This window comes from Arachis ipaensis, chromosome B10, assembly GCF_059453495.1.
Source record: "Arachis ipaensis isolate K30076 ecotype BB chromosome B10, ASM5945349v1, whole genome shotgun sequence".
Lineage (NCBI taxonomy): Eukaryota > Viridiplantae > Streptophyta > Magnoliopsida > Fabales > Fabaceae > Arachis > Arachis ipaensis.
In genome coordinates this window covers 17328665-17349100 of record NC_142435.1, presented here as the reverse complement: position 1 = coordinate 17349100, position 20436 = coordinate 17328665, and the positions used below count along the sequence as shown (strand labels likewise).

Sequence of the window (20436 nt, the reverse complement as noted above, 5' to 3'; positions counted from 1 at the left end):
CCTTTCTGGTGGTTGTATTGAACCTTCTGTAGTCAATACACATGCGCCACCCTGTAACTGTTCTTGTAGGAACTAGTTCATTTTTTCATTATGAACCACTGTCATGCCTCCCTTTTTGAGGACAACTTGAACAGGGCTCACCCAGGGGCTATCAGAAATAGGATAAATAATCCCAGCCTCCAGTAACTTGGTGACCTCTTTCTGCACTACTTCCTTCATGGCTGGATTTAACCGCCTCTGTGGTTGAACCACTGACTTAGCATCATCCTCCAATAGGATCTTGTGCATGCATCTAGCTAGGCTTATGCCCTTAAGGTCACTTATGGACCACCCAAGAGCTGTCTTGTGTGTCCTTAGCACTTGAAGTAGTGCTTTCTCTTTCTGTGAATTCAAAGCAGAGCTTATGATTACTGGAAAAGTGTCACCTTCTCCCAGAAATGCATATTTTAGGGATGGTGGTAATGGTTTGAGCTCGGGTTTAGGAGGTTTTTCCTCTTCCTGAGGAGTTTCCAGAGGCTCTTTCAATTCCTCTGAATCCTCCAGATCAGGCTGAACATCTTTAAAGATATCTTCTAGCTCTGATTCGAGACTTTCATCCATGTTGATCTCCTCTACTAAAGAGTCAATAAGATCAACTTTCATGCAGTATTTTGGTGTGTCTGGATGCTGCATGGCTTTGACAGCATTCAACTTAAACTCATCCTTATTGACTCTCAGGGTTACTTCCCCCTTTTGGACATCAATGAGAGTTCATCCAGTTGCTAGGAAGGGTCTTCCTAGAATGAGAGTAGCACTCTTGTGCTCCTCCATTTCCAGCACTACAAAGTCAGTGGGGAAGGCGAATGGCCCCACCCTGACAATCATGTCTTCAATCACGCCTGATGGGTATTTAATGGAGCCATCAGCAAGTTGGAGACATATCCGGGTTGGTTTGACTTCTTCAGTTAAACCAAGCTTTCTGATAGTGGATGCAGGTATTAGATTGATACTTGCCCCAAGATTACATAGAGCTGTCTTGGTGCAATTACCCTCTAATGTGCATGGTATCATGAAGCTCCCGGGATCTTTAAGCTTTTCTGGGAAGCTTTTCAGAATGACTGCACTGCATTCTTCAGTGAGGAGAACTCTTTCAGTTTCTCTCCAATCCTTCTTATGACTCAAGATCTCTTTCATGAACTTGGCATAAGAAGGTATTTGCTCAAGTGCCTCTGCAAACGGAATCTTTATTTCAAGAGTCCTGAGATAGTCTGCAAAGCGAGCAAATTGCTTATCCTGCTCCTCTTGGTGGAATTTTTGAGGATAAGGCATCTTGGCTTTGTAGTCCTCAACCTTGGTTGCTGCAGGTTTATTTCCTACAGAGGTGGTTGGGAAAGCCTTTTTAGAGGGGTTGTTATCAGCACTTGTGTGTGTCTGATCCCTCATTGGCGTTTGAATGCCAGGGGTGGAAGCTGGATTGGCGTTGGACGCCAACTCCTTACCTGTTCATGGCGTTTGAACGCCAGAATTGAGCTTCCTTTGGGCGTTTAACGCCAACTCCTTGCTTGTTTGTGGCATTTGAACGCCAGAACTGAGCATGGGTTGGGCGTTTAATGCCAGCTCTCCATCCTTTTCTGGCGTTTGAGTGCCAGAATCATTCCTCTCTGGGCTCTTACTATCCTTAGAGGGATTCTGGATGATATTTTGCTCATCCTCTGTCAGTTGTTCTTTCCTTGGCTTTCTACTGTTCTGAAGTGAGATATTTAATGTTTTTCCACTTCTTAATTGGACTGCCTGGCACTCTTCTGTTATCTGCCTTGATAACTGCTGTTTTGTCTGATTCAATTGTGCCTCTATATTTTTATTAGCATTTTTAGTGTCTTGTAGCATCTTCTTGAATTCTGCTAGCTGTTTTATTAGAAAGCACAATTGTTGATTGAGTTCAGCAACTTGTTCTGGAGGACCAAGTTTAGTAGACACTGCTTTGGCTTCTTCTTTTATGGAGGACTCACTGCTTATGTACAGATGCTGATTTCTGGCAACTATATCAATAAGCTCTTGAGAAGAGATTGGAGATGCCAAATTTTGTATTATTGTTGATGAAGCTAGAGATGAATCTAAAAAGGAGCAAATGGCCATTGTTTTGAGATTTGTTACTCTAGATGATTTTGTTAAAGAGAGATTTTTTTATCTTGTGCATGTCACTGATACTTGTGCAACAACTTTAAAGAAAGAATTGATTTCTGTCCTTTCTCATTATAATCTCCAAGTTGAAAATATTAGGGGTCAAGGGTATGATGGTGCTAGCAACATGCGGGGTGAGTCGAATGGTTTGCAAGCTTTGTTTCTTAAAGATTCTCCACAAGCATACTATGTGCATTGTTTTGCTCATAGGTTACAATTAGCATTGGTGTCAGCTTCAAGAGAGGTACTTCAAATACATGAATTTTTTACTCGATTAAACTCTATTGTTACTATCGTTAGAGCTTCTTCAAAAAGACATGATCAATTACAAGAAACTCAAGCAATTGAAAATGCAAACTTGGTTGCTCAAAATGAATTAGAAATAGGCAAAGGTGCGAATCAAATAAGCACTTTACAAAGAGTTGGGGATACTCGATGGAGCTCTCACTTTAATTCTATTTGCAGTTTGGTAAAAATGTTTACTGCTACCAATATTGTTCTCAATAATATCATTGAAGACAGGGGCGGAGCTAGGCTAACTATTTAGGGGGGCGGTGTTATATTTTATATTACTATTTCTATTGATAAAATTAAAAAAAATAAATATATAATCTCAATCAAAGTAAGACAATAATATATAAAAATTACCACTTACAGTTTTGTATCATGAAAAGGCTATTCGACGTTTTTTTCTATTTTCAAAATCATCTATAATTGAATTTGTGTCGAAAATAGCTGCTAATTCTTTTTCTATATAGATGACCAAATTGTCTGCAAGAAATTCATCAGCCATCTTACTTCGGAGTCTTGTCTTAACAATTTTCATTGCTGAAAAAGCTCTTTCTGTTGTTGCTGTAGACACTGGTAGAGTCAAAACAAGACGTATTAATCTATCAACCATGTGATAAGTTCTTGATTTTTCCGTTTCGTGCAACTTGTTGCACAATTCAAAAAGTGTACCAATGCCTTTCGAATGATTTGGTATATCATGCTGATAATGTTGCAACTGAGATTTCAAAATATTTAGCTCATTAGAAGGAAAGTCAAGGGGATAAAACTTCTCTGCCAACTTGCTGATTTCTTCAATATTAAATGATTTGAAAATGTCCTTAGGATCCAAAGCACAACTCAAAGTCAAAAGCTCTATTGTTTGCTCATTAAATCTACTATTCAACTCTTGTATTTGAGAGTCAATTGTTGCCAATAATACATATATTCGATAGTGATGCTCAACTGTCACACTTGATTGACGAGATCGACCTCTTCCAAAAACATATTGTGCACTCATATTAGGGACTTCAATTTCATGTTTTTCACAAAAATCTTTAACATTTGCAAGAAAATTGCACCATCCACCATCTCTTAATTGTTGAAGAAGTAACTTTGATGTAGAAACAATATGCATTGCATTAAGAATATCTTGAGATTGTTGTTGCAGTGCTTGGCAAAGAACATTAGTGATTCCCATAATCTCTTTCATCAAGTGCAAAGTGAAAACAAATTCAAATGACAATAATATTTTACTAACACCATAAGCCTCACCTCTTTGTGCATAAGTTGTCCCGTCTTCAATCAGGGGCGCATGTACATAGAAGTAAAGGGGGCAATGCCCCCCCCCCCAAATTTTAGTTTTTATTTAAAAAAAAAAATTAGTCTAGCCCCCCTTTCTTTATTTCCCAGCACCCTCCCCCCTCTCTTTTTGTTCTATCTTTTCTAAACCCCCCTTAATTCCTAAAAAAAATCCAGCCCAATAGCCCATTCCCTATCCCTTTTTTAATTTCCCAATCCCTATCCCTTTTTTTTAATTCTCAACGTACAATCATTCCCTAATCCCCATCCCCTTTTTTTATTTTCCAGCATACAACCAGTCTCTCCCTCTTCCCCTTCCCGCCTTGGCTTTCCAAAATTTCAGGTAACAACTTTTTCTATTCTTCTTCTTTATCTCTTTAATCTTCTTATCTTTTACAGTTTTACCTCTTTGACTCTTATTTTTTTGTTTTTTGCAGATTAAAAAAAAGATAGTAGTTTAACAAGTGATTTTTCACTCTTCTTTCTCAAAAAAGGTTCTATTTTTATTCTTTTTTATATATTTAGTTATTTACTTAATTAGTTAATTTATTATTATTTGTTAATTAAGTTTATGTTATTATATGTTAGTTTGTATATTTAGTTTTTTTATTAGTTAACTATTTAATTATAATTTTATATTATTTATACTAGGATGTTAGTATTATTGTTCTGAATTTTAATATTTTATTTCATATTGAAATATAATTTTTATATTTTATAAAGATTTAGACTGTAATTTACACTTTTTGCTAAATATATTTTTAATTATAGGAACTTATTTGGCCATTTGAATTATGAGTAAGTTCAAAACCATTGATACATTTTTTAAAAGAAAAGATCAAGAGAATGAAGATGCTTCTACTATTACTACTCCAATACTTGAGGGGTCATCAAATTTCATTACTTTAAGTTCTTCATTGAATAGCTCAAAGCGTCCACGACTTCTTCCAAATCAACTGGATGTTTTTCGTTTGGAAAGAGATCCTGAAATGCGACCAATGATTTGGAAGTTTCCTCCAAATAAAAGAGATGAAATCCGTCGGGCTTATATTAAAGTTGGGCCAAATCAACCAATTCTTGATAATTATCTATTTTCTGGTAATAAAAGTCATCGTAGCTTTCAAGCTTCATGGTTTAAATTGTTTTCATCTTGGTTAGAATATTTTATAGAAGATGATGCTATATATTATTTTCTGTGCTTTCTTTTTGCTAAGGAACCTTCAATCAATACGGGTTCAAATGCTTTTATTGAGAATAGTTTCAGGACTTGGAAAAAGTAAATAATGGAAAAGAATATGCTCTTTTGAATCACATTGGCAAAGGTCTTAACTCATTCCATCATAAGGCGCTGAAATCATGTGATGATTTGATGAAACAATCACAACATATTGACAGACTTCTTCATAAGCAAACATCAGAAGAGATTGAAAAGAATCGAATTCGACTAGGAGCATCTATAGATTGCATTATATGGTTGACATTTCAAGGTTGTGCATACAGAGGACATGATGAAAGCCAAAGTTCAAGCAACAGAGGTAACTTTTTGGAAATGTTGAAATTTTTGGGATCTTACAATGAAAGAGTGAAAAAGAATGTTTTGGAAAATGCTCCAAAAAATGCTAAGTATACTTCAAATGATGTCCAAAAAGAAATTCTACATATTCTTGCTACTAAGGTGAGAAATTCAATTAGAGAAGAGATTGGAGATGCCAAATTTTGTATTATTGTTGATGAAGCTAGAGATAAATCTAAAAAGGAGAAAATGGCCATTGTTTTGAGATTTGTTACTCTAGATGGTTTTGTTAAAGTGAGATTTTTTGATCTTGTGCATGTCACTGATACTTGTGCAACAACTTTAAAGAAAGAATTGATTTCTGTCCTTTCTCATTATAATCTCCAAGTTGAAAATATTAGGGATCAAGGGTATGATGGTGCTAGCAACATGCGGGTGAGTGGAATGGTTTACAAGTTTTGTTTCTTAAAGATTCTCCACAAGCATACTATGTGCATTGTTTTGCTCATAGGTTACAATTAGCATTGGTGGCAGCTTCAAGAGAGGTACTTCAAATTTATGAATTTTTTACTCAATTAAACTCTATTGTCACTATTGTTAGTGCTTCTTCAAAAAGACATGATCAATTACAAGAAGCTCAAGCAATTGAAAATGCAAACTTGGTTGCTCAAAATGAATTAGAAACAAGCAAATGTGCGAATCAAATAAGCACTTTACAAAGAGTTGGGGATAATCGATGGAGCTCTCACTTTAATTCTATTTGCAGTTTGATAAAAATGTTTACTGCTACCAATATTGTTCTCAATAATATCATTGAAGACGGGACAACTTATGCACAAAGAGGTGAGGCTTATGGTGTTAGTAAAATATTATTGTCATTTGAATTTGTTTTCACTTTGCACTTGTTGAAAGAGATTTGGGAATCACTAATGTCCTTTGCCAAGCACTGCAACAACAATCTCAAGATATTCTTAATGCAATGCCTATTGTTTCTACATCAAAGTTACTTCTTCAACAATTAAGAGATGGTGGATGGTGCAATTTTCTTGCAAATGTTAAAGATTTTTGTGAAAAACATGAAATTGAAGTCCCTAATATGAGTGCACAATATGTTTTTGGAAGAGGTCGATCTCGTCAACCAAGTGTGACAGTTGAGCATCATTATCGAATAGATGTATTCTTGGCAATAATTGACTCTCAAATACAAGAGTTGAATAGTAGATTTAATGAGCAAACAATAGAACTTTTGACTTTGAGTTGTGCTTTGGATCCTAAGGACAATTTCAAATCATTTAATATTGAAGAAATCAGCAAGTTAGCAGAGAAGTTTTATCCCCTTGACTTTTCTTCTAATGAGCTAAATATTTTGAAATCTCAGTTGCAACATTATCAGCATGATATACCAAATCATTTGAAAGGCATTGGTACACTTTCTGAATTGTGCAACAAGTTGCAAGAAACGGGAAAATCAAGAACTTATCACATGGTTGATAGATTAATACGTCTTGTTTTGACTCTACCAGTGTCTACAGCAACAACAGAAAAAGCTTTTTCAGCAATGAAAATTGTTAAGACAAGACTCTGAAGTAAGATGGCTGATGAATTTCTTGCAAACAATTTGGTCATCTATATAGAAAAAGAATTAGCAGCTATTTTCGACTCAAATTCAATTATAGATGATTTTGAAAATAGAAAAAAACGTCGAATAGCCTTTTCATGATACAAAACTGTAAGTGGTAATTTTTATATATTATTATCTTACTTTGATTGAGATTATATATTTATTTTTTTTTAATTTTATCAATAAAAATAGTAATGTAAAATATAACACCGCCCTCCTAAATAGTTAGCCTAGTTCTACCTCTGGACTGATTGCTAATAAAAATATAAAAAAAATACTAGAAAAGTATTAGAATTTATTGTTTTAATAACTATTCAGTTATTAATTTAATTTTTTTAATATAATAAATGATTATATATTTTATCTTATTTTTTAAATATTAATATTTATTTAATAATAAAAATAATAAATTTTGATGATTTTTTAATTTTTCTCAATTATAAAAAATGATTTCTTAAACTCAATTGAAGAGTAGCTTAGGCTTATTGAGCCGCTATTAAAAATAAATACGGATCTTTATTGTGAAACCCCGTTGGACTTGTCATTTCATATTCCTAGCTAGCGCAGTGGTGAGCTTGGCTACCCCGTTGGACTCGTCATTTCATATCGCTCAACACTTAAACAGTGGCTGCGCGCCATTGTCCAGCTACGACGGGGACGATGACGGCAGAGATGGTTAGGGTTCGCGTAGTGTTTGAGGAGGGCCACATGCTGAGCAAGTCGAAGAAGAAAGAAGGACTGAAGCGCTGCTGGCTCCTCCTTAAACCCCAATACAAGACCATCTCCGATCTCTCCTCTCATCTCCAAAACGCGTTCAAGCTCCATCGCACTTGCCCTAACGGCATCACTCTCTATGTAATGTTTTCACTCTGGGGACACCACTCTCTATTCTCTCCTTAGTATAAACCCCTTGTTGGTGATAAATGTGTTTTGTGATCAAGGGTGTAAGTAATGTTTATTTTTGTTAATTGAGTGGTTGAATTATGCTCACATTTATGTTGGCAAAATAAAGATTTGTATGGCTGGTTTAGATTCTATTACAGTTTGATTATGAATTTTTGTTTTCAAAGAGATTTAAAATGAACTGAATTTGCAACTTTCAAAGTTGTGGCTCTGTTTAGGACATGCAAACTGGAATTTGATCATGTTATAACCTAGAGAATGTGTTGTAGAAGTTTTTACCGAAGCTACTTTACTTTGATGACTATCGATTTATGATTTATCTTTGGTTTTTTATTTTTTATTTTTAAATGCAGATGGATGGTTTTGTTTTACCACCTTTTGAGTCGACTAGTATTTTGAAGGATAAGGACATTATCTGGTGAGTTTGTTCTTGATTTTTTCCTAACCCTTTATATTTTTTCTTTGTATTTTTTCATTGCTTTGTAATATTTGTTGTTCCATATGTACATGATAGTGTGAAAAGAAAAGGGAGCATGTTAATTGATAAGCCTGATACACCTATATCTGCACATAATGGGCATCAATCCATAGAGCTTGCAAAGCTTCTTGCAATTGAGGGGCCTCAAGATAAGGAGGCTGGAAGACATGAAACTGATTCGGAGGAGGATGGCAGCGGCCAATTTGGTGATACAATTTATGCAGAACCTGAAATAGATGGCAATGTAATCTCAAAGAAGAGAAAAGCATCAAAGAAGCTCAAGAGCCCGAGGTCTATTTCCGTTATCCAAAATTTTTTCATTTTTATTCATACAAGCAGTATCCAAAATAGATAAGTAAGAGCTAAATAATTCTTTACAAGATATTTTCTTCAAGTTGTAATTGAAATTTGTATGCATTGATTCTGAAACGATGACTTAATTCCATTGTTTCTTTCTCTTCAGTCAGAAGAAGATGAAGTTGTCTTCGCCAGATAAGTTGACAGTCACTGAGGTTCATGAGGAGGAAAAAGAAAATGGAACCCCCACTCATAACAAATTGAGTCTTTCCAAGAAGGAGAATGACAAGTCATCTAATTTATCTAGTCAGAAAAAGAAGTCTAAAAACCTTAAATCTCATAAACAGAGTAATGACAAAAGTGAGCCTATGCATGATGAGAAAAGGTGCATTTTCATTCCAAATTTATCTAGTTAATCAAATATTTAACTGGTTCTTGTGTTTTTTTAGGTCATTGGAGATATTTATGTCGGATTCTGGTTTATTTGTCTAGAGCCCCTTCTTTAAGCCAATTTTGAAACCATCTTCCTATGATGAATGTCTCTGTTTCCATCATATTGGAACTATGATTTTTCTGCTCATTTTTATTTCTACGTTATATAGGTTACCTCAACCTCAAGGTGATGGTGGAAGTGGCACTAAGAAGGTACTTACTTATTTCCACGGTTTCAAATTCAGATGCATTGTTTTGTTCCATTGTTAAGACGGATAGGTTTTTGCACTGGTTTGACGAGATGACTCTTGCACATTTGGACAATAGTTATACCTTGCACATCATTGATAGGGCTAATTTGTTTTATTCTTTTTGTTTTTTAAAAAAGAAAAAAAATTCCTTAGGCAATATAACAGCATGTCTTTTATTATTAATTCAAGGAATTATACTGTAGCCATTGTAGATTATTTGGTGTGTAATTATTTAGGAATCTCCCATGTTCATGGATTTCCTCTCCATATACTAATTTATTAATTTTTTCTTTTTATTGTTCGATATTCTGCCGGCCCATCCTGATAAGAGAGAGGGGATAGGAGGAAACTTTATATTAATTTTCACTTTCTCTTAACTCGTTTTGGGTCAGACGCCTAGCAGAAGTGCTCGACGAAAGAAAGCTAAGAGAAAATGGCTAAGGGAACAACTAAAATCAGAGAAGGAGAAGGTAATCTGATCTCGTGATGTTAATGCAGATCTTATTTACTTTTTACATGCAAATAGGAAATGGATTCGTCTTAATTTGAATTGTGTGTGGGAATTCACTTTAGTCCGTAGACCAAGTCTAGTTAGTAAGATAAGCTTCGTAGTTCTTAGTGTTCGGGAATTGGCATCATATGTCAGTTTAGTTGGAGGTCTCTTGTCATATTTGATATTTGCACATGTATTTAGTCTTTCTTTCTGAAAGAAATTATTCTGTTCAAATTTTCAGCTGCATCAGAGTCCAGCAGTTGAGAAAGATGTTCAGAAATTGCCTGCCAAAAATAATATCCGCAGTGTCGCTAATGCACCACAATCTGATGAAGAAAGTGAAGCAGAGGATGACATTGTTCCTGTTGAAATCAGACCAGGGCACATTCGCTTTCAGTCACTTAAGAAAGGTTTTGATGCTGTCTTCCTTCTCCAAAGATATTTTCATAAAGGAGCAGGTGTTTCTTTTTGCATTAGAATTGCTTCACGATCTGACATATGCTTATTATATGATCTGTTTGATGCAGATCAGGAAGCACCACAGAATCAGATCCCAGTGGTTTGTTCAATTTTCCTCGATAAGACTTGCTGGTTTTGCTCTGTGTTTTTACCTAACACGAGTCAATATCAATATGTGAAAAGATATATTTAAGTTTGCACAAAATCCATGTTATAGACAATGTTTGCATTTGAACTTCATTTGCTTTATCTATTTGGGTATCTAGACTGTAGTTTTTGATGGAGGTCCATAAATGTCCACTCAAAACTGGCTTGAGATTAATTAAGGGTACAAAATTTCTCAAATAGTTTTTTCTTTGCTTCTAGTTCCTATATTAGGTGTGTTGGATACTCCAGTGTGTTGTATACTCCCTATCTTTTAGCCACTGAATTCGGAACTCCAATCTCCCTTTCCACCCCAACTCATGTTCATATCCTAGTACCAAACTACTTAGTCCCAGCTTTAAGTCCCTTGTTGTTTAGGTATCAGGAGATGTGCTGCAATATATTACAGTATTTTGTATTTTATTGATGTGTATACATTATCTGGATGTTTCAGGAAACAAGTCAGTGGAATGGAATTACCAGCAAGAAGAAGGGTCAGAAATGGGGTAAAGAGAGCACCTGGCCTCATAAACAGGATGCATATGCACATTCCAGCCAAGATTATCATACTGTTCAGAATGTTGAAAAGAAACATGCGTCCAAGGCTATCGATTTTGACAAGCTTACACCATATACAAGCTTGCCCAAGGTTTGTTTCTGTTCTTGCTAGTGTGCGATGTTGTCTTGCTAAGCACCTGAGAAAATTAAGCACCAGCATTGGGATGTGGGTCCTTTAAGCTATTTCTAATTATGCCATTCAAAAGTTCAATTTCCTTATTCCACTTTTGTGCTTTTGTTCAGTAAATTCTGTTGTTTTGTCCTCTTGTTGTGCTATTAAGTTGCTTTTCACATGCTGCAGGAAGGTGATGTCATTGCATATCGATTAATTGAATTGTCATCATCTTGGACACCCGAGCTTTCTTCCTTCAGAGTAGGTGTCAACACTGCATTTGGACTATTTATACAAAACCTTACTGTTGGAAGCTTAATATATGATGCATTTATGTCCTCTAGGTTGGGCGCATAACAAAGTACAATGCTAAATCAAACAGAGTTTCTCTGGAACCAGTTTCAGAATATCCATTTGAGTTTAAGAAGAAAATAGATGACGATGCATCTTCTGTACAGTTTGATCCATCTCCTTATGGAGAAGATGGTTCTCTAGAGGTGAAGTTCTTTAGTATGGTCTTTTTGTTTTTCTTTCATATATACACACACACACACACTCTTTTTGTTTTGGGCCAAAAAACCCGACATTTTTCTTCCTTATTCAATTTATAGTTATGAGTAGTTGGTTATTTTTTTTTTATCAACCACATTAATCACTACTTAAACTTTTCTCAGTTACTTAATAGTCTCTCTCCTTTATTTTTTCTTTACTTGAATATTATTTTCTATTTTCGTGTATTGAAATAACTTATAAGTGATTAAAAACCTTAATAATAATTATCAATAAATTTAAGTAATATTGTCAAAAGTTTTGTAATATATAGTTAAGTAATGTTAATTCACATGTTTAATAATACTTGAAATCATAAGGATCCACATTTTTACCAAACTATTGGAGATGCCTGGTTTATTTGAATGTTATATGTTGATCAAACTATATATACAAAGAAAACTAGTCTAAAGAAATATTGCACCATTTGGAGGATGAATATGTTGCGGCCCATGTATACATTTAATTTTATTCTTGTTCATGGCATGACATAAAACCTAGAAAATGAGTGATTAAAAATCTTGTCAACAGCTGCTTCTGCTACTTATTTGAATGAAAATGACCAATCATTTTCTTCTACAGATAGATTATTTATCACTTGCTGAAGTTCGTATGGTTAGTCATGGCAACAACTTGAATTCATCAGCCATAGCTGTTTCTAATAATGATTGGGATCATCTTACAAAACCATCTAATGGTAGCATTAACAAAAAATGTTCGGGTGATCAAACTGCTGTGGGAAGCTCTGAACCGGTGAACGGAGGTCATACCTCTGCTAAAGGTAATGTCCACTGATGAACTTTTGGTGTATAGAAATATAAAAAGATTTTTGAATTCTTGATTAACTAAAGTTAGCTTGTGCTATCTTTACAGAAAATGGAGCAGTAAATGTGTGGGATGAAATTAACGAGGCATTAACAGCAAAGAAGACGAAACTGTCACAGGCAAATTGCTGGCGCAAAGAAGAAAGTTCAAGCTCACAGTCATGGTCCCAAAGAGCCTTGAGATGCAGTGCACTAGGTCCAACAATGGCGCTGCTAAGATCCCAGAATGGACTTAATTAACAGCCTACATCTCGGCCGATTTTCTGCGGGGCTGGCGTCGGATTTCTATGGAGATACATTTTTTTTTTTGGTATATATGGACAACTTTTCTACATTACCATCTACAACACTGTTGCATGTCCGGTTTTCTGCATTATGATGGGGATGAATTTTGAACGCTTAATCTTTTAATCCGTCTTTTGGATGTTAATACATGCAATCCTCCTGAAAAAGCAGCAGAAAATTGAATCAACTGCTCAATTTCTAAGGTACCTCATTTTTAAAACGAGGGAAAATAAAAAGGAAGAACAGTTAAAATTTTAACCATATATAAAATACTAACACATAAAATTGTTGGCAAATCAAGTTTTATTTATTTATTGGAATAGGTTTGGCTGTAAATAATCAAATGAAAATAATGGTTCTAAAGCTTAATCTCTGTTTATTAGCAGAAGCAATGAACAAACAAGGATCTTAAGTTTTGACCACAATTTATCTATATCAACAAAGTTTGCATAAATTCAATGTTTTCCCTTTTTGTTCTATAGAGTGATAAGACAAGATGATGGGTTTTGGCGGGTTTTGAACGAGTTGATGAAGATGATTCATGCTATCACTGGTTAAATGAATTAAAATAAACAAGATCTTCAGAATGAGTAATTGCTTAAGATTCAGCTATATTGAATAATTTATAGAAATTTACATGCTCAAGATTCAGCTATATTGAATAATTTATAGAAATTTACACAGGATGAAAGTGAAGTCGCCAATCCGTTAGTCTCTCTCACAAATCTCACTGAGGTTTAACATCTGAATTTATGGTATCAGCATTTGATGTTACACAATCAGAGTGTTTGCAACTATAATCGTCCTTCACATTATCAATTTATCATCTAAGTCAGGCAAAGAAAAGGACTGTGATCTTACCAGGTTCTTGTGGAGCTGAGATGATTCGTTAATGGACGATAGCAGCACCCGAGGCGGCGGATTACTCCCCCGACGCTCTGCTATTGAGAGGGAGGATCCTTTCATCTGGAAATAGGAGCTCGCCCCTCCCAAACCATCGTTAGCCAAGAATGTTTCCGGCGTTGAGGAGACTTCTTTGTGAAGTAACGAGGAGCTCTCGGCAAAAGGCGCGTCTTCGGTTGATTCCATGCCAGAAGGTGATGGCTGCCTAGATGACACAAATGACAAATCAGACCAATTCCCTGAGGAAGGTGAAAATGTGAAAGAGCTTGCATAATCGGAGCTTGAAGGCGAAAGCGTTGGCGATTTGTTCCACGGAAAAGGATTCGAAGCAACACCAGAAATAGATAACAGTGATGAGTCCGCGGCTTTAGGAGTATCCTCCACTACTATTGCGTCTGAATTGTTATTATTATTCAAATAACATTTAAAGGAATGATTAGATGACGGTGACAAAGGCTCAATCTCAGAGTTTGGCTTCTCTTCTTCACCGTCTTCGATATTCACACATTTGGGAGAACTAAGCAACTCTCTCATGACTCCTGTAGCAAGCTTCTGCCTCAGTATTCCCCATCCGTGCTCCTTCGCCGGCACACAAGTCTCCGATCCTGCACTGTCGGCAACTGCCTTGTAAAAGATCTCAAAATCCAAATCATATGCCCCAACTTTTCTTGCACCAATATCGGCTGCCTTGCCAATTTCCACCCCTTCTTTCTCCGAATCACCCGAAGACAGAGCAATCCAAAACTGAGGTGTTTCCTCACCTTCATGGATCGTCAAAATGGGTCCCTTAGCCCTCTCATACCGGACTACCTGAAGCGCCGCGCCTCGCGCGTTCGAGGACATCATCGGGCTGCAGTTTTTGCCAATCCAAATGTAGATTGTAGAGGGAACATGGACAACGAAAGACCCACGAGAATCGAGCGCTTTCGCGCCCGGCTGATTAACCGTCTTTGGTACCAAATGAAGAGGATCATATGGCGAATGAGGCGCCATTCGGTACATCCTTTGAATAGAATTGGGGCTAGCAGGCAGAGCGTGGACCCTTTTTTGACACTGAAGAAGCTGACATGCAAAACCCATGTTTGGATTTGTCACTCCCCTTGCATTCTTGACATACTGGAAAGCATCTTCAAAGCTTTGTCCCTCCCTCCACATGAGGTAGGCAATGACGAGAGAGGACGACCGCGAAACGCCTTGACAGCAATGGACGAGGACGCGGCCGCCCTGCTCTCGAACATCTTCAAAATAGTCAAACACATCATAGAGAATACTTGTTATATCCTCCGAAGGACTGTCCTGCAACCAGAGTGTTTTGTAAACAAAGTCGCTTTTGAAATACTCCGCGCAAACGAAACCAACGCAGTTCAGCACATGAGTGATTCCATTCTGCCTAAGGAGCTCATGGTTCTTGGCAACCGTGTCGCTTCCTAAGTATATATGCTCCGCGATTCTAGAACATTCTTTGTCATAGAAGGCCAGTTTGTCTCTCTTGAACTGAAACTCTTTGGTGGGTTGACTGGAGTCCAACTGTCTTATAGACCCTCTTGGTGTCTGGGGAACTGGCCAAACGCCAAGATCGTCGGATCCTGCGCTTGGCCATTCCTCGACGCTGGGCTTTCTTATGGAAAGAGGCTGAAGAGGTGGCAAAAATGGCCTTGGCTTTGTGTTTGGTGGTTGTGGTGGTGCCTTGTGGCGGCTGCTCGGAGACCTATCCGTCCATGAAACCGAACGGGAATAGGTTCTCCGAGCAAGAGTGCCGCTACCAGAGGGCTTGTTTATTTTTCCTTCTTCTCCTAACATCTCCAAAAGGGTATACTACTAACTACTAACTATTATATATGCTATCTTGGTGACAAAAGATAGAAACTTGATTCACACTCATGAATGAATTTCCACAGAATAGAATACGAGAGAGAAAAAGAAACTAGGAAAATGGTGGGTGTTTCAAAATCATGGTAAAATGGTAGGTAGTTGCAGTTTTTGAGTCTACAACCTTGTGTTCCATATTTCCCACCTAAACCCCTTGACTATGTCTCTATCTCTGAGGAGGCAACTACCCCGATAAACCATTGGTGATTATATATAGACCCATTCTGTAGTCTATTTTTGTCTATATTTTGACGTCTAATTTTTATTTAGTTTATTCTTTATAATAAATTTTAAATATTTATATTGACAATTAGATACTAAATTTTTAAATTTTATAACAACTATATATATATATATATGGATAATATAATAGTAATGGGATCACGTAACGACGTGTTTGGTATGTTAGATTATTCTATAGCGGTTATGTGTATAACTTGACTGGTTGAGCTTCGACATGTCTCCCTTGTGGACCACCAAGTTATAAAATTTGCATCTTCTTCCATCGCCACCCTTTTTTGACCCTTTGCTATATTGTATGTGTTTTTCGTATGCTTATTTTAATGTATATTCTTTCTTATTATAATATCCTTAGTCACAGCCATCCTTTCTTTGACCACAACAGAAACGGCAACATCTTTTACATGTTCCACATGACAGAAACTTTCTTAGCTGTATATGTAATACTACAATGGAACTTGGAAATGTGACAATAGTAAAAAATAATAAATAATAATTCGGCAACTAAGCCAATATTGAAATTAAAACATTTTCGTTAAACTAAAAATCAGCTACAAAGTAATTATTATGTATTTTTTATATTTATATATTTTTTTCAACTAACTAATTAAATTTTTAGAATAATCAAATAGACCAATAATTAAACATTTACAATAATAAAATAAGTTTTTTGTTATGAAATATCAGATTCATATTCCGCATGACAGTAGTTAATTTTTAGTGCATATAGCATAATTAATTAAATTATTAGTTAACAAACAAACAAAGTAGTACTCAGCCTATCCATTCAACGTACGGTAAAAGGCAGACAAAGTACTAGCAATTACTATTTTTATTATCAATCTCCTTATATAACCAAAAAATTTATTGAATAATTAATTTATTGAATGAAAAAAATTATAGCTTTAGTCACAAAATAATTTTAAGAAAAACATCATAATTTATAAGTATTTTTACTTTTTGAATTTAGGAGTTTTTTTTTAATAAAATTATAAAGAGTAAATTGGAGATACCATGTTGTTGCTATCTTCCTATTTTGAGTTTCTAATGTCCCAAGTTTGTCATTTCTAATGGTATGAGTATTTCTGTAAGAACTCTATTGCTCAAATTAGCATGAGTCTCAAGTTAAAAATTATACCTTAATACATGTATTTGGAATAGTGCATATATTGTAAGGTTGTGATGTCATGAATTCCTCTCCTTATGTTCTTTACACTTTGTTTGGATGTAGAAAAAAAAATGAAAGGAAAGAAAATAAGAGAAAAGAAAATAGAAGAAAAAGTGGAGTTATTTGTGTGTTGTTTGGGATGAATAAAAAATAGATGGAAAAAAATAGAGAAAAATTTTTCTTTTGTTTGGATAAAAAGAAAAGTGAGAAGAAAAAAAATTATAATAGTATAAAATTATATTAATACCTTTATCATAAAATAAAGTATAAATATTTTTATTTATTCATATTTTATTACATTTTATAAATATTATGAAATATTATAATTTTATATATTTGATTTAAATTATTTATCTAATATATATAATGTTTAAATATGAATTTCTATTATAATAATATATTAAAACTAAATTTATATTAATAATTATTAATAATAATATAATTAAGGATAGTATTGGAAATACAAAAAATATAGCATTTTTTTGTTTTCTTGCTTGTGATGGAAAGAAAATTTTTTTAGTGGGACCCATATAAAATTTTCTTTCCTTCCTATTTTCTTTCCATCCATTTTCTTTCTGCTCATTTTCTCTCCGACAAAACATAGTATTAGAGATTATGAGTTTTTTTGTAGGTTAAATTGATCTAGGAGAATAAGTTGTTATTCTCTTGACTTATTGATACTTTGTTGTGGTATCATATGTTCTTATGATGTTTTTTTTTATTCTAACGGGCCTATGGCCCAAAACAAAAGAAATTAAACGACAATCTTCCTGAAAACTTCATCCCTCTTTCATCTGCACAAGCAAACGATACCACCATGGCAGGAATTTCTTGAAACCACCTAATCCCCTTTTCTATATCTTGTCCATGCTTAGCCAAAACGTCAACACATTGGTTTGTCTCTCTGAAAACATGTCGAATCATCACTTTGTGTAGTCTAGTCATAAGTTCATTTATGGAACGCACCAACGAAGTTCCCACATGCTTCTCCACCACGACACTTTGGAGAAGATGAATAACGCAACTAGAATCAGACTCCACTACAAGGTAGGGGATGCTCATTTTCACCGGTAATTTCATACCCATAAAGAACCCCAAAGTTCTGGTATTGTGATTGTACACTTTCCAATGTTCATGCTAAATCTGGCAAGAAACCTTTCCCTGGAGTCACGGATGATGCCGCCACTAGCTCCTCTGCTACCCGGTTGAAAGACTGAGCCATCAACATTTAACTTGGCCCAGTCCTCTTCAGGTGGTTCCCAACCAACCTCCAAAGTCCTGGTAAGTCTGAGAATTTTGCTATTCTGTTCAGTGATGTTGAGAATGTAATTATAATTTGCTGCTAGAGCTATAACCATATGTTGAATTTGGGCTTGTTGACTATTCTGATTATTGAAAACAAGCTCATTTTTGCATCTCCAAGCTGTGTTGCAGGTAGTAATAAAGATGATGGTCCATGGGGTACCATTGTGGGAATAAGTAAACTTTAAAAGATTGTTCTCCAGCCAATCTTTGTGGGATTGGTTGAAGAAGTCCGACTTTAAGTTACTATTGACAAAGCTATTCCAGATGGTGCAGATGAAAGGACAGTCATGCAACAAATGGAGCAGAGTCTCATCATCATTTCGGCATCTTGGCAGCTTCCATCATCGGTAAGGCCTCTCTTCTTTCTTTTGAAATTTGTCATCAGAGCATCATGAGTAATCAACCAACTAAAAGACTTGAGTCTCTGTGGGAGTTTTGCTTTCCAAATATGTTTATAGAGTCTGTTGTCTTCTCCCCTGTCACTGTAAAATGTTTCATATGCTGATTGAATAGAAAAATTACCGTTCGGATTAGCTAGCCAGCTGATGAAATCATCTCCAACATAGGGATTAGGTGCTTTAATAGTATGAATAATATCTGTGACCTCTTCAGGTAGAACCAGGTTTAGCGCTTCCCAATCCCACTCGCCATCTTCCATTACATAATCTGCTACTTTCTCAATTAGCTTGTTTTCATCTAACTCAACTAGAGATACCTCCGAAAACTCTGTAAAACCTAGAACCCATTGTTCTTTCCAAAAAGAAGCCATAACTCCATTTCCTAGCCTCCAAATAAGGCTAATTTTAAATTTCTCCTAGACTTTAGTAATCCCGAGCCATGCATTAGAATTACTTGGTTTACATTGAATATTAGGCATGATACCATCGCCACAACCATACTTTGCCCGCATAACCTTGACCTAGAGTGCTTCTCTATTGTAGAGGAGGCCCCAAGCAAGCTTCATTAGAAATAGGGAATTAGATTCTTGTGCCTTTCAGATGCCTAACCCACCCTTCTCTTTCGATTTACACACGCTGTCCCAACTAAGAAGGTGTATTTTCTTTCCTCATCAGTGTTTTCCCATAATAAATCTCTGCAAATTTTGTCTATCTTGTTGCACACTACTACTGGAATTTTCATAGTTTGCATGTAGTAGCTAGGAATAGTTGATAGTACTGATTGTACAAGTGTGCACCTTTCGGCTAAGGAGAGAGTCTTTCTATTCTAGCTGGATAACTTACTTTGCATCTTGTCAATAACAAATTGAAAGTATTGTTGATTGCATCTTTTATGAATGAGAGGGACTCCCAAGTATTTTTAAGTTAGCTGTGAGGTTGATTCCTAGGTCTTGGCTCAGCATTTGTCTCATGGTATGATTAACATTATTAGAGAAGTACACACAAGACTTGCCAAGGTTGATTTTCTGTCCCACACACTCACAAAAATGATTTAAGGCCTCCTTGATAATCTGAATTTGTTTCCTATCTGTTTTTGCAAAGAGAACTAGGTCATCTGCAAAACAGAGATGAAAAATTTTAGGCCCCCTCTTGATAGAGTTATAGGTTTCCATTTCTTATCATGAACTAGCTTATTTATCAAATGGGATAAATGAATGCACAAAACAAAGGGGTACGGGAAAAGATCTCCCTGTCTAATTTCTCTATTTGGGATGAAACTTTCTGATGGAGAGCCATTCCAAACAAGGTTCATGGATGTCGTCGATATACAAAAGCTAATAACACTTCGAATTTGATGCTTTTAGGTCTATATGTAGTTGATATTGTAATCTTCTCTTTAATAGTAGAGTGATGGTTACAATGTAATAATTAATCTCATAAAATTGAGTTATTAGATATTATAACGAGTAATGAGGAGTTAATATTTTCTTTGTAATGTCTTCTTTGGAATCCGAGAGAATACTTAATCATCAAACCGGTTCATTGGAACTTCTCATATTCTTGAACCTGGTTCCTTGTATTGGGCTTATAGAAATATTCCAGAATAGACACCCAAACTCAAATATCTTTCTTTTGAGAAAGGTTTTCAGAATTTCAAATCTCAACCCAAGCGTCTTATCCTTTAAGGTGGAATTTTTTATTTCGCTTACTTTTTTTATAAAGTTTGAACTCTGACCATAACTTCTATCAATCGTAGGTTACCTACTACCTATGACTTATGAGTTTGGGAGTTAGATATATATTTTTTTTAATTAAAGTTTGCATATTGTGATTCTAAGATCAAGAATCGATGTTTTCATTTCTTGAATGTTAGATTGATTTTTCCTTTATTTTTCGATTTTTTAG

The 20436-nt window shown here is 35.4% G+C and overlaps 6 protein-coding genes across 8 annotated transcripts; 3 read left to right on the top strand and 3 right to left on the bottom strand.

The window, feature by feature from the left end:
* Positions 1 to 2107: 2107 nt before the first annotated feature.
* LOC148579277 (uncharacterized) lies at positions 2108 to 2707 on the top strand. The gene has a single exon (XM_088489323.1). The coding sequence runs from the start codon at positions 2108 to 2110 to the stop codon at positions 2705 to 2707; it is 600 nt and encodes a 199-aa protein (XP_088345449.1).
* A 117-nt stretch (positions 2708 to 2824) lies between these two features.
* On the bottom strand, positions 2825 to 3628 carry LOC148579276 (uncharacterized). The gene has a single exon (XM_088489321.1). The coding sequence runs from the start codon at positions 3626 to 3628 to the stop codon at positions 2825 to 2827; it is 804 nt and encodes a 267-aa protein (XP_088345447.1).
* A 1470-nt stretch (positions 3629 to 5098) lies between these two features.
* On the top strand, positions 5099 to 6827 carry LOC148579275 (uncharacterized). Its single transcript, XM_088489314.1, has 3 exons — positions 5099 to 5677; positions 5777 to 5787; positions 6155 to 6827. Exons 1-3 carry the CDS (start codon positions 5099 to 5101, stop codon positions 6825 to 6827), a joined length of 1263 nt encoding a protein of 420 aa, XP_088345440.1.
* Positions 6828 to 7336: 509 nt separating this feature from the next.
* LOC107622597 (sphere organelles protein-like protein) lies at positions 7337 to 12835 on the top strand. 2 transcript variants are annotated; one of them, XM_016324557.3, is made up of 13 exons: positions 7337 to 7718; positions 8120 to 8184; positions 8281 to 8535; positions 8708 to 8926; positions 9144 to 9186; positions 9617 to 9694; positions 9959 to 10127; positions 10245 to 10276; positions 10775 to 10969; positions 11180 to 11251; positions 11335 to 11487; positions 12122 to 12320; positions 12413 to 12835. In XM_016324557.3, the coding sequence occupies exons 1-13, from the start codon at positions 7524 to 7526 to the stop codon at positions 12601 to 12603; spliced, it is 1866 nt and encodes a 621-aa protein (XP_016180043.1). In that variant the 5' UTR covers positions 7337 to 7523; the 3' UTR covers positions 12604 to 12835. The 2 variants fall into 2 exon arrangements, with proteins under 2 accessions (XP_016180043.1, XP_016180042.1); XM_016324556.3 differs by having other exon boundaries at positions 7393 to 7718; positions 9959 to 10276.
* Positions 11966 to 15619, bottom strand: LOC107622598 (protein-tyrosine-phosphatase MKP1). Of its 2 annotated transcripts, none has more exons than XR_015906744.1 (2): positions 13329 to 15596; positions 11966 to 13288 (listed from the first exon to the last, which is right to left on the bottom strand). XR_015906744.1 is itself a non-coding variant. In XM_016324558.3 (2 exons), exons 1-2 carry the CDS (start codon positions 15349 to 15351, stop codon positions 12790 to 12792), a joined length of 1860 nt encoding a protein of 619 aa, XP_016180044.1. In that variant the 5' UTR covers positions 15352 to 15619; the 3' UTR covers positions 11966 to 12789. The 2 variants fall into 2 exon arrangements, 1 of the variants encoding a protein (XP_016180044.1); XM_016324558.3 differs by having other exon boundaries at positions 11966 to 12807; positions 13510 to 15619.
* Positions 15620 to 17560: 1941 nt separating this feature from the next.
* Positions 17561 to 18186, bottom strand: LOC148579274 (uncharacterized). Its single transcript, XM_088489311.1, has 2 exons — positions 17984 to 18186; positions 17561 to 17930 (listed from the first exon to the last, which is right to left on the bottom strand). The coding sequence occupies exons 1-2, from the start codon at positions 18184 to 18186 to the stop codon at positions 17561 to 17563; spliced, it is 573 nt and encodes a 190-aa protein (XP_088345437.1).
* Positions 18187 to 20436: the final 2250 nt, after the last annotated feature.